Here is a 13,490-nt window from a genome sequence, read left to right as displayed (position 1 = left end):
ACATAGGCCAACAGTCTTTAATGCCTTGTGAGATATCAACTCTTGAGCTATATTTTTATTTTGATAGAAAGGAATATTTTAAATTAAAATATTTTTCAGGGAGGGCCGGCGCCGTGGCTCAATAGGCTAATCCTCCACCTTGCGGCGCCGGCACACCGGGTTCTAGTCCCGGTCAGGGCGCCGGATTCTGTCCCGGTTGCCCCTCTTCCAGGCCAGCTCTCTGCTGTGGCCAGGGAGTGCAGTGGAAGATGGCCCAGGTGCTTGGGCCCTGCACCCCATGGGAGACCAGGAAAAGCACCTGGCTCCTGCCATCGGATCAGCGCGGTGCGCTGGCTGCAGCGGCGGCCATTGGAGGGTGAACCAACGGCAAAGGAAGACCTTTCTCTCTGTCTCTCTCTCTCACTGTCCACTCTGCCTGTCAAAAATAAAAAAAAAAAAAATAAAAAAAAAAAATATTTTTCAGGGGTAGGCATTTAGCCTGACAGTTAAGATGCCTCCATCTCACATGGGTGTACCTGGGTACAATGCCCAGTTCTGGCTCCTGACTCTAGCTTCCTCCTAAGGCAGACCCTGAGAGGGAGCAGTGAAGGTTCAAAGTAATTGGATTCCTGCCATCCACATGAAAAATCTGGATTTGAGTTCCTGGCTTCTAGCTGCAGCCTGGGCCTAGCCCCAGTCCTTGCAGGCATTTGGGGGGGTTCTGTCTCTCAAATAAATACATTTAAAAGTTTATAAAACATTTGCCAGTAACTTCTTTTAAAATAAAAAGACCCTTATCTTTTGATGTAGATCTGTATTTTCATATCAGATTTTTCTGCCTTCTTCCATTCTTTCCTACCTGAAGACAGTAACAGAAACAGGGAAGATAGGCTGAGCCCAAACCATGGTTCACCAACTTCTGACTTAAACATTCCACATAAAAATCTTAGCATAAGACTTTGAATTCAGTTCATTATTATACAGATGGGATTATTAAAGTTCAGACTGATTTCTGATAGTGTCCTGTCTAGGACATCCAGGATAAATATTCTGCAACAAAAATAAATAAATGCAGCTTGGAGGACAATACAGATGTGCAGTCATAACTTGTTATTTGTGGGGACTGATTCCAGGACTCCTGCCCCCACCCCATAACAAAATCCAAATATTCAAGCCCTGTATAATAAATGGAAAAATATTTGCATATAAATTTACAAATCCTTCCATATACTTTAAATAATCTCTAGATTCTTTATACCTAGTACAATGTAAATGATATATAAAGATGCTATATGATATATATGATATATAAAGATGCTGGCAATGCAGGTGGTGGCTTAACCTGCTACACTACACTGACCCTAACTTCTCTTGATCAAATGCACATTTAACATACTGTATAAAAGCTAATGTTAATCTATAGTCATTCCCTCAAATAAGTGTAGCACAAATGAAACTACCAGATTCATCATTTTAGTACACTTCAGTACAAGGAAATCAGATATCTTATTCATAATAAATCACTGCTTATTGATAATTCTATGATATATATTCAAATTTATCCCAGTTTGAATTAGTATTAGATTTTCAATTTGAAATTAAATCAGATTTTCATTAAACAATGCCTGGCTACAAGACTGACTATCTATCTTTTTATTTATTTTTGAAAGAAAGAGAGATCACTCTCAATTTAGTGTTTTCCTTTCCAAATGCCAAAAACAGCAAGGAGCCAGGAACTAAATCTCTGTCTCCCATGAGGGTGGCAGAGACCCAAGTACATCACCTGCTGCCTCTCAGAGTCTGTATTATCAGGACGCTGTCTCACAAATAGAACTGGGAATTGAATGGAGGCACGCTGATACTGAATGTGCATCTCCCAGTTGCTGTTTTAACCACTGGGCCCCATGCCTAATCCAGACCATTTTAATAAATGTATCTCCTGCTTAATCTCAAATGTTTTTGGTATGTGTTTTGTTGGAAAATAATTACTTTCAAATCAAGAGACTGAATATCCATCCCGTTTGAGGAAAGATAATTTAATCATTCCCTGAATGCTTCAAAGATGGTACCTTCTACCTATGTCTGCACATTGTAGAAGGAGCGGACAAGACTGGAGCTTCTGTTACGAAGGCCTAAACCCCGTTCCTGATTCAATCAGTTCTTAAATCCCACCTCTTGATGCTATTACAGTGGTGATCAGGTTTCAACATATTGATTCTGAGGGGACAAAAACATCTTGTTGTAATATGGCCATTTGTTAAAACTCAGTGGAGGGGCAGGCATTTGGTGCAGTGGGTTAAGCTGCCGCCTGGGACACGTGCATTCTACACCAGAGTGCCTGGGATAGTGCCTTCCCTCCCATGCAGCATGCTGCTAATGTGCGCTCTGAAAGGCAAAGATAATGGCACAGCCTAGGAATTGATCCCAGGCACTCCAGTATGGGATGTGGGTGTCCTAAGCTGTATCTTATCTGCTGTGCCAAATGCTCATCTCTCATCTATTTTAGACAAAGAAAAATAAAACAGATATTCATTGTTTCCACTTAAGTTTAGAAAGTTCATCTCCAACCCAATTACACATACATATCATTTATTATGTCAAAATTATGACCCAACACCAAGAGCTGAAAAATAATGAAAACATTTCACAATCTAAGTACTAATTATCCTTTTTCTGAAATTGTATTTTGTCTTTTAGGGCATGCATGGGCTCAAGCAGTCTGATTATTTCACATCATTTTTACAGTTATCAATATCATCCTACAAAGGAATCTTGGAGAAACAAGTCATTTCACAGTGACTCTTGGAACGCACATAGAGTCATTGTCTTATAAACACTGACATTCATTTTATAAGAAGTACCCCTAAACAATTGCACATGGTCCTGCTCTGAAAGGACATATTGTCAATCCTGCAAAGTGAATTTTATATTATGCAAACAGTGGGTTCCAGCTTGCTAAGCCATTAATAATAATCTCTGCTTGAAAGGAAAAAAGGACAATCAGTAAGTTAGTTAAAGTTAAGAGGAAACAGGAACACTTGCTTAATTCACTGGTTATCTTGTTGTAATGCAAGGAAACAGGGTGCTTCTAACAACAAACCTCTCCTATTGTATGTTAACATATGCTAGATTGAAGGCTGTAATATGTAACTTAAAAACTAACTAAACTAAATGTTGTGTAATTACTAAACTGTATTTTTTTTTTTTGACAGGCAGAATTAGACAGAGAGAGAGAGACAAGAGAGAAAGGTCTTCCTTCCGTTGGTTCACCCCCAAAATGGTTGTTGCTACAGCTGGCACTCTGTGCTGATCCGAAGCCAGGAACCAAGCACTTCCTCCTGGTCTCCCATGCGGGTGCAGGGCCCAAGCACTTGGGCCATCCTCCTCTGCACTCCCTGGCCACAGCAGAGAGCTGGACAGGAAGAGGAGCAACTGGGACAGAATCCCGCGCCCCAACCAGGACTAGAACCTGGGGTGCCGGCGCTGCAGGCGGAGGATTAGCCAAGTGAGCCGTGGCGTCAGCCCACTAAACTGTAATTTAAAAAAGCAAATGCAGATACAGTACAAAATTCAAAGCTGAGCAACAAAATAAGCAATGACAGTAACAACATAACTCATAGAATAAAACAAGTGTCCAAGAGTCCATACTACAAACAAATGGAAAAGAAAGAAAAGCTCTTCTAATTACTCAATATAGATATAACTGCAAATTCAAACTCCTGGTAAATACTATAGTGACAACTGATGCTAAAATTAACCAACAAAAATGAGTAACAGAACATCTACATAGTTACGAAACACATTAATTAAAAGGGAAAAATAATTTTACAGTGGCTATGTGAAAGATACATTAATTAAGTAATCAAAACTAATGTCACCATGTATGTCTTGTTACAATACATAGTAAAGGTCACAAGACCATTTCTATAGTACACTTGCCAAAATACATAACTTGATTTAATTATAAAGGAAGTATGAGACAAAGCCAAATCGAAGGATATTATATAAAATAGCTAACCATACCATTTAAAAGTATCACAGTTATGAAAGACAAAAGACTAGGGAAATATCCAGATTAGGTTCCAGGGTCAGAAAAAGGTTACTGGTAGGAGGACAGTTAAGGAATCTGAATAAAGTTTGTAGATTTGTTGATAGGCACTATATCAGAGATAATCTCCTGATTTTGATAACTGAGGAAACTGAGGCATACTTGAATTATATTTTGCTAATTTTTGTTTAAGTATGACACAATTTCAAAGTGAAAATGTAAAAAGAAAAACATCTAAAGGAAAAATACAGGGGCCGGCACTTTGGCACAGTGGGTTAAAGCCCTGGCCTACAGTGCTGGCATCCCATACAGTCGCCGGTTTGAGTCCCAGCTGCTCCACTTCCAATACATCTCCGTGCTCATGTGCCTGAGAAAGCATCGGAGGATGGCCCAAGTCCTTGGATCTCTGTACACACGTGGGAAACCTGGAAGAAGTTCCTGGCTCATGACTTTGAATCGGCCTAGCTCCAGCTGTTGCAGCCATTTAGGGAGTGAACCAGTGTATAGAAGACATCTCTCTCTCTCTGTGTAACTCTTTCAAAAAAATAAAATAAACCTTTAAAAACAACATAAAAAGAAAAATACAGAAAAGCATAGTAGAAAATAAAAGTAAGATTTCCTTCTATTTTTTTAAAAGATTGATTGATTTACTTGAAAGGCACAGTTACACAGAGAGAGAATGAGAGAAGGAGAGGCAGAAAGAGGTCTTCCACCCACTGGTTCACTTCCCAATTGGTCTCAATGGCCAGAGATGCACCTATCCGAAGCCAGGAGCCAGGAGCTTGGGCCATCTTCTACTGCTTTCCCAGGCCACAGCAAAGGGCTAGATTGGAAGAGGAGCAGCCAGGGCTCAAACTGGTACTCATATGGGATGCCAGCACTGCAGGCGGCAGCTTTACCCACTGCACCACAGCGCCCGCCCTCCTTCTATTCTTGTCTTCCAGCCACCCAGTTTCCCTTCCAGTAGCATCTGTTTCTAGTCTTGAACTATACATTTAAGTTAAGAGACAAAAACTCCATCTGGTCTCCTACATGGGTGGCAATGGCCCAAGGATTTGGGTTATCACTTGCTCCCTCCAAGGCACAACAGCACAGTGTTACAGTCACTAAGGTGGTCAGCCTTAGTCGCCTGATCACCCTTCCATAGCCTTAGAGAAAAAGCCAGTGAGGTTTGAGAGTAGTGTGAGTTACAAATTTCTCTTCCTCTGATTTCCCTAGTAATGTTCACTCTCTGGTAATTATATACCTCACAGCCCATCAACAGGGACTACAGTGAGGTTAATAATAATGAGTACAGCTAGAAAGAACCAGAGTAGTCAATCCTACAGTTTAAGGAACTGCAGAAATGTTACTTTAGTACCCCTTGTCTCCTGACTGGACATTCTTAGAAGCCTTCTTATTGCTCCTCACTCCTATCCTGCAATCTGAGCTTTGCAAAGTAGCCAGATGAATCCTTTAAAAATATTTTAAAGGCCAGATCATATTATTCTCTTGTCACATCATGAACACTCTCACATGCCATAATATGGAATCTGGGTTTCAGAGTGATACAATACAAAAACATAAACCACAACAAGTTACCAGAAAGTCAAGTAATTTCCCCAAATCTTGGTCTTAAAGTTAACCACTAAAATACAAAATACTTAACAGGGTCTGGTGATTCAGAGCAGGTTAAGCCTACCCTTGTGATGTTGGTTCCAGTCCTGGCTACTCAGCTTCTGATTCTGTGTTTCACTCCTCAAATGCCTCCACCAGCTAGGAACCCAATCCAATTCTCCAACATGGATGGTAGGAACCCAATTACTTGAGTCATCATTGCTGCCTCCCAGAACGCTCAATATCAGGAAGCTGGAATCAGGAATGGAGCTGGGACTTGAAACAAGGCACTCTGATGTGGGATAGGAGCAGTCATAGTGACATATTAACCACCTGGTCAAATGCATGCCCCATGCTTTTTTTGGACAGGCAGAGTTAGACAGTGAGAGAGAGAGACAGAGAGAAAGATTTTCCTTCTGTTGGTTCACTCCCCAAATGGCCGCTATGGCCGGTGCACTGCACTGATCCGAAGCCAGGAGCCAAGTGCTTCTTCCTGGTCTCCCATGCGGGTGCAGGGGCCCAAGCACTTGGGCCATCCTCCACTGCACTCCTGGGCCACAGCAGAGAGCTAGACTGGAAGAGGGGCAGCTGGGACAGAACCAGCACCCCAACCAGGATTAGAACCCAGGGTGCCAGCGCAGCAGGTAGAGGATTAGCCTAGTGAGCCGCAGCGCCGGCCTCAACTTTTTTTTTTTTTTTAAATAATTACTTACGGTGCCGGCACTGTGGCACAGCGGGTTAAGGCCCCAGCCTACAGTGCTGGCATCCCATCTGAGCGCCGGTTTGGGTCCCGGCTGCTTCACTTCCAATCCAGCTCTCTGCTATGGCCTGTGAAAGCAGTAGAAGATGGCCTAACGCCTTGGGCGCCTGCACCCACGTGGGAGACCCAGAAGAAGCTCCTGGCTTCAGATTGGCTCGGCTCTGGCTATTGAGGTCATTTAAGGAGTGAACCAGTGGAATAGAAGACCTCTCTCTGGCTCTACTTTTCTCTCTAACTCCTCTGTCTTTCAAATAAATAAAATAATTTTTTTAAAAAGATTTATTTATGTATTTGAAAGGCAGAGTTAACGAGAGAGAGAGGCAGAGGCAGAGAGAGAGAGAGGTCTTCCATTCACTGGTTTACTCGCCAAATAGCTGCAAAGGCTGGAGCAGGGCCGATCCAAAGCCAGGACTGCCAGGAGCTTATTCTGGGTCTCCCAGGAGGTACAGGGGCCCAAGCACCTGGGCCATCCTCCACTGCTTTCCCAGGCCACAGCAGAGAGCTGGATTGGCAGAGGAGCAGCTAGGACTCGAACTGGCACCCACACGGGATGCCAGAACTGCAAGTGGCGGCCTTATCTGCTATGCCACAGCACCAGCCCCCATCAATTTTTAAAATGAAGGGCTATAACTTTTCCATTCAGCTTCTTGGTCTATTCAACATTTTGTTCCAATAAATCACTTCATAAGAACACTGTGGCCGGTGCCGCGGCTCACTAGGCTAATCCTCCGCCTTGCGGCGGCGCCGGCACACCGGGTTCTAGTCCCGGTCGGGGCACCGGATTCTGTCCCGGTTGCCCCTCTTCCAGGCCAGCTCTCTGCTGTGGCCAGGGAGTGCAGTGGAGGATGGCCCAAGTGCTTGGGCTCTGCACCCCATGGGAGACCAGGAGAAGCACCTGGCTCCTGTCATTGGATCAGCGCGGTGCGCTGGCCGCAGCGGCCATTGGAGGGTGAACCAACGGCAAAGGAAGACCTTTCTCTCTCTCACTGTCCACTCTGCCTGTCCAAAAAAAAAAAAAAAAACAAAAAAAAAAACAACAAACAAACAAAACAAAACAAAACACTGTGATATTGGGCATGGGGAACAGGAGTAAGGGGTAGATCAGAATCACTATTCCAAGGACTTAATAAGATAAAAAATATTACCTCTCTCACATTATATCGAAGAATAGGACAAAGGGAAAACTGGTCAACAAAATCAAATATAGGTCTAAGTTGAAAGAAAAATATTACTACTTACTTTTGAGTCATAGCTAGAAAATGTAGAGTAAGACTGGCAAAACAATCAATAAATTTAAGAATTCAAATACAGACTACACATTTAAGAAAATCTGCAACAATTCTAAAAATTTTAAAGTAGACCAATATAATAGACATGTATAAAAACCAACATAAACTCAGCATTCCAACTTACCGTAATAGTAGTTCTTTGGGAAGTTTTTTATTGATTACAGCTTCATCGCTATTTGAGAACATCTGCAAAAACAAAATCATTGTGTCAAGTGTTACTTAATACTTCATTACATCCAACTCTTCAGTTTAGAGGTGATTCTCTTAAGAGAGAGCTAAAAAAGTACAGGGAGTATTATAAGTCAAATGTCTTTTCAGACTCTTAGGGCTGAAAAATGTCTTGAAGTATTCAGTGTATTCCTTGTCTTTAGAGAAAAATAACTAGAGACAGTCAGGAGGATGAGATGATATGACAGATACTGTTTTAAGTTGTTTTCATGTGTTTGAATTAACGTTTTTAATTTTCATGCCATCCCTATTATCTTCATTTTGTAAGATAAGGAAACAGAGGTACTGCCAAGGTCACATTACTATGGAAAACTATTCCAAGAGGCCATTTAGATAAAGTCACTTCTAAAATTGGCTCACATTTGCTTGTTTAAAGAAGTGTTCCAGGGCCGGCACTGTGGTATAGCAGGTAAAGACGCTGTCTGTAGTGCCAGCATCCCATATGGGCGCTGGTTCAAGTCCTGGCTATTCTACTTCTGATTTAGCTCTCTGCTATGGCCTGGGAAAGCAACAGAAGATGGCCCAAGTCCTTGGGCCCCTGCACCCATGTGGGAGACCTGAAAGAAGCTCCTGGCTCCTGGATTCGGATCACTGCAGCTCCAGACATTGTGGGCATTTGAGGAGTGAACCAGCAGATGGAAGACACCCTCTCCCATAACTCTGCCTTTCAAATAAATAAATAGATCTTTTTTTTAAAGCCCTTCAGAAGTTTGGAATAGGGAACGAGAATATTTCATGTTTCATAATCACCATCAGCATTCTTGACGTACACAAGTGAGCAATTAATCAAATCACTCACAATGAGCACTTTTCTCTTTTTAAAAATTATTTTTTGAAAGAATTACAGAGAGGGCCGGCGCCGCGGCTCACTAGGCTAATCCTCCGCCTTGCGGCACTGGCACACCGGGTTCTAGTCCTGGTCGGGGCACCGGGTTCTGTCCCGGTTGCCCCTCTTCCAGGCCAGCTCTCTGCTGTGGCCAGGGAGTGCAGTGGAGGATGGCCCAAGTGCTTGGGCCCTGCACCCCATGGGAGACCAGGAGAAGCACCTGGCTCCTGCCATCGGATTAGTGCAGTGCGCCGGCCGCAGCGCACCGGCCGCGGCGGCCATTGGAGGGTGAACCAACGGAAAAGGAAGACCTTTCTCTCTGTCTCTCTCTCTCACTGTCCACTCTGCCTGTCAAAAAAAGAAAAAAAAAAAAAAAAAGAATTACAGAGACAGACTGACAGAAAAATCATCTATCAGTTCGTCTACAACCCAAATATTTGGCCACAACTACCAGGGTTGGGCCAGGCCAAAGCCAGAAACCAGAAGCCTCACTCAGGTCTCTACCATGGATGGCTGGGGCCCAATTACTCAGGCTACCTTCTATTGCTTTCCTAGGTGCATCAGCAGGGAGCTGGATGGGAAGTGGAGCAGTTGGGCCTTCAACTGGAGCCCATATGGGATGCCAGTATCATAGGTGGCCTCACCCAACATGCCACAACACTGACCCCCCAAAATGAACACTTTTATACAAAACCACTGCTTATGCCACAAGGAGATCACACCTGTTGTTAGCCTGACTACTAAAGTTATGTAAAAAAGCAACTGCCAGGGGCCTACACTGTGGAGTAGCAGGTAAAGCCTCTGCCTGCAGTGCTGGCAACCCATATGGGCGCCGGTTCAAGACCTGGATGCCCCTCTTCCAATCTAGCTCTCTGCTACGGCCTGGGAAGGCAGAGGAAGATGGCCCCTGCACACAAGTGGGAGACCCAGCAGAAGCTCCTGGGTCCTGGCTTCAGATCAGGCCAGCTCCAGCCATTGTGGTCATTTGAGGAGTGAACCAGTGGATGGAAGACCTCTCTCCCTCTCTCTGCCTCTGTCTCGGCCTCTTTCTAACTTTGCCTTTCAAATAAAAATAAATATTATTTTTCCTTTTTTTTTTTTTAACAGGCAGAGTACACAGTGTGAGAGAGAGACAGAGAGAAAGGTCTTCCTTTTCCGTTGGTTCACCCCTCAATGGCTGCTGCGGCCGGCACACCAAGGAGTAGCCAGGACCAGAACCGGCGCCCACATGGGATGCTGGCGCTTCAGGCCAGGCCTTTAACCCGCTGTGCCACAGCGCCAGACCCAATAAGTATATTTAAAAAAATTTTTTGACAGCTAGAGTCCAGAGAGCTGGACTGAAAGAGCAGCAACTGGGACTAGAACCGGTGCCCCAACCAGGACTGGAACCTGGGATGCCGGCGCCGCAGGTGGAGGATTAGCCAAGTGAGCCACGGTGCCGGCCAAAACTGTATGTTTATTGCTATTAAGTATAGTAGAAACTCCTACTGACCTTATGTAATGAACATTACTGAAAACCCTGTAAATATCAGACACTTATCTGAAAGGCAAAGTTACAAAGATGGGGGAGGGAGAGATGGAGAGCTTCCATTCACTGGTTCACTCCCAGAATGGCCACAATGGCCAGAGCTAGGCCAATCTGAAGCTAGGAGATACTTCTGGGTCTCCTACATGGTGAAGCAGCCCTAGCACTTTGGCCATCTTCCACTGCTTTCTCAGGCATGTTAGCAGAGAGGTGGATCGGAAGTGGAGCACCTGAGACTCAAACGGGAGACCATATGGAATATTGGTGCTACAGGCAGTGGCTTTACCTGCTACACCACAGAGCCAGCCCCTATCAGGCACTTTTCTAGGCAACAGAATACAAAAAAAAAAAAAAAAGAGAGAGAGAGAGAGATTGATTTATTTATTTGAAATAATTATGAACAGAGAGGGAGAGACAGAGAGAGGGGTCTTCCATCCACTGGTTCACTCTCCAAGTGGCTGCAAAGACCAGGGCTGGGCTGGGTGGAAGCCAGGAGGCAGGAGCTTCTTCTGGGTCTCCCACATGAGTGGAAGGGTCCAAGCATTTGGGCCATCCTCCACTGCTTTTCCTAGGCCACCAGCAGGAAGCTGAATCAGAGGTGGAGCAGCTGGGACTGCATATGGGATGCTGGTGTCACAGGCAGCTGCTTTACCTGCTACACCACAACCAGCCATTATCTTTGTTTTTAAAGATTTCTTACTGGGGGCAGTGCTGTGGCGCAGAGGGTTAACACTCTGCCCTAAAGTGCCGGCATCCCACATGAGCACCGGTTCAAGACCTGGTAGCTCCACTTCCAATCCAGCTCTCTACTATGGCCTGGGAAGGCAGTAGAAGATGGCCCAATTCCTTGGGCCCCTGTACCTGTGTGGGATACCTGGAAGAAACTCCTGGCTTCAGATCGGCGCAGCTCCAGCCATTGTGGGAAGGAGGTGGGAAGAGGCAGAAAGACAGATTGACAGAGACAGAAAGCTTCAACCCTCTGGTTCATTCCCCAAATGCCCAGAGTGGCCTGGATCAGGCTATTAGATGGGAACAGGGAACTTTATTCAAGTTTCCCACATGAGTGGCAGGAACCCAATCATTTGAGTTATCACCACTACCACCAGGGCCTGCATTAACAAGAAGCTGGAGTCAAAAGCCAGAGTCAGGTATTGAACCCAGGAACTTTGATGTAGGATTTTTCTCTCTTTCTTTTTTTTATTATTATTATTTTTGACAGGCAGAGTGGACAGTGAGAGAGAGACAGAGAGAAAGGTCTTCCTTTGCCATTGGTTCACCCTCCAATGGCCACTGCGGCCAGCGCATCACGCTGATCCGAAGCCAGGAGCCAGGTGCTTCTCCTGGTCTCCATGCAGGTGCAGGGCCCAAGTACTTGGGCCATCTTCCACTGCACTCCTGGGCCATAGCAGAGGGCTGGCCTGGAAGAGGGGCAACCAGGACAGAATCCGGCGCCCCAACCGGGACTAGAACCTGGGGGGCCGGCGCCGCCGGCAGAGGATTAGCCTATTGAGCCGCGGCGCCAGCAGGAAGACCTTTCTGTCTCTTTCTCTCTCTCTCTCACTGTCTTAACTCTGCCTGTCAAAAAAAAAAAAAAAAAAAATCCTAAAAGTAGACACACAACATTCACTGTTTTCTAGAAAACCCAAATGGTTTCCACTTTTATTCGTGCTATTATTTGTAAAACAAATGTTTCATAAAAGCAACAGAATATATATTTTAGTTTTTTACTATTTCAGCTAAATCCAAACTCTAGGTTTCCCATGCAAAAATATAAAGTTTGTCAAAACAATTTAGATCAAGGATATAATGAATCACAACACATTTGTGAAGGATTTTACATATATGATTTGTAGAGGAAGTGAATGTTTAAACTTTCAACATTCTTAGGTAATTTGATTTCCTATTAACACAGAGATACATGATGATGTATTTTTGTAGTCTATCAACAATTACAAGGAAGTGGTAAAGAAAAAAACATGAGAGTATCTAGACTGTTCTCTTCTTAGTATTTCAAGAAAAGACAACATCTGGAGTTGGCACTGTGGCTTAGTGGGTTAAGCAGCTGTTTGCAATGCAGGTATCCGCTGTGGGCAGTGATCTGATTCCAGGCTGCTCTGCTTCCAATCCAACTCCCTAATAATCCAATGGGAAAGCAATGGAAGATGCCCAAATGCCTGGGCCCCTGCACCCATGTGCGAGACCCAGATAAAGCTCCTAGCTTCTGCCTTCGGACTGGCCCACGAATGGCTGGGGAATAAATAACTTAATCAGCAGACGGAAGATGTCTTTCTCTCTGTGCGTCCTTCCCTCTAACTGCCTTTCAAATACATAATCTTAAAAAAAAAGCGGGGGGGGGGGGGGCCAACATCACCTAAACAAGCAAGCTGACAATTTAACTACCAAGTTTTCTGTAAGTAGGGAATTCTTTTTTTTTTTTTTTTTTTTTTTTTAGTAGGGAATTCTTAAATAGGTTTTTTAAAAAGCTAAATGATTTGGTCTGTCATCCATTCATATAATTGTTGATTTGCATGAAATTTTGGTGGAAAAGGGCAGACAGAACAAAGAAAATAAGAAAGAAAGAAAGACTTGTTCATCAGTGACCTCTGCTGCTTAAAGTAACCAAGTCCTAAAAAGAAAAGAATATCTGACCTATATTATTTAAGGCTTATAGAATATGTAACAGAATTCCCAACTGTCATGCATATGGCTATGTGGAAAGAAGTCTTTATTTTACCTGCAGTTAAATATATCTCAGTAATAAAGTCCTGGAAGAAAAGTGATGAGAGCAATTGCAGCAGCGCCTTCAAAGAATGCATGTCATTTCCTTCTTCCTTCCTCCGTTCTACTGCTTAGAATGTGGTTAGGATGATTGGAGCTTCAGTCAAGAGCCACAGTTTTTTTTTTTTTTTTTTTTTTTTAAACAGGCAGAGTGGACAGTGAGAGAGAGAGACAGAGAGAAAGGTCTTCCTTTGCCGTTGGTTCACCCTCCAATGGCCGGCGCGCTGCAGCCGGCGCACCGCGCTGATCCGATGGCAGGAGCCAGGAGCCAGGTGCTTTTCCTGGTCTCCCATGGGGTGCAGGGCCCAAGTACCTGGGCCATCCTCCACTGCACTCCCTGGCCACAGCAGAGGGCTGGCCTGGAAGAGGGGCAACCGGGACAGAATCCGGCGCCCCGACCGGGACTAGAACCCGGTGTGCCGGCGCCGCTAGGCGGAGGATTAGCCTAGTGAACCGCGGCA

The 13,490-nt window shown here is 44.4% G+C and overlaps 1 protein-coding gene across 4 annotated transcripts in view; it reads right to left on the bottom strand.

The window, feature by feature from the left end:
• The window catches only part of FBXL20 (F-box and leucine rich repeat protein 20), a 123,190-nt gene that overhangs the window by 65,611 nt on the left and 44,089 nt on the right, over nucleotides 1-13,490 (bottom strand). For all 4 annotated transcript variants that reach the window (XR_016224161.1, XM_002719337.6, XM_051824905.3 and 1 more), the window contains exon 2: nucleotides 7,797-7,858. Coding sequence is in view for 3 of the 4 variants with exons in the window: in XM_002719337.6 (XP_002719383.2) it covers nucleotides 7,797-7,858 (62 nt within the window). In the remaining variant the exon portion in view is untranslated. The remainder of the gene's footprint in view (nucleotides 1-7,796; nucleotides 7,859-13,490) is intronic.

The sequence above is a fragment of the Oryctolagus cuniculus genome, chromosome 17, assembly GCF_051225735.1.
Source record: "Oryctolagus cuniculus isolate XC-2025 breed Fujian yellow rabbit chromosome 17, ASM5122573v1, whole genome shotgun sequence".
Classification (NCBI taxonomy): Eukaryota; Metazoa; Chordata; class Mammalia; order Lagomorpha; family Leporidae; genus Oryctolagus; species Oryctolagus cuniculus.
The sequence above is the reverse complement of the archived record's forward strand: the minus strand, read 5'-3'. Positions and strand labels throughout refer to the sequence as shown.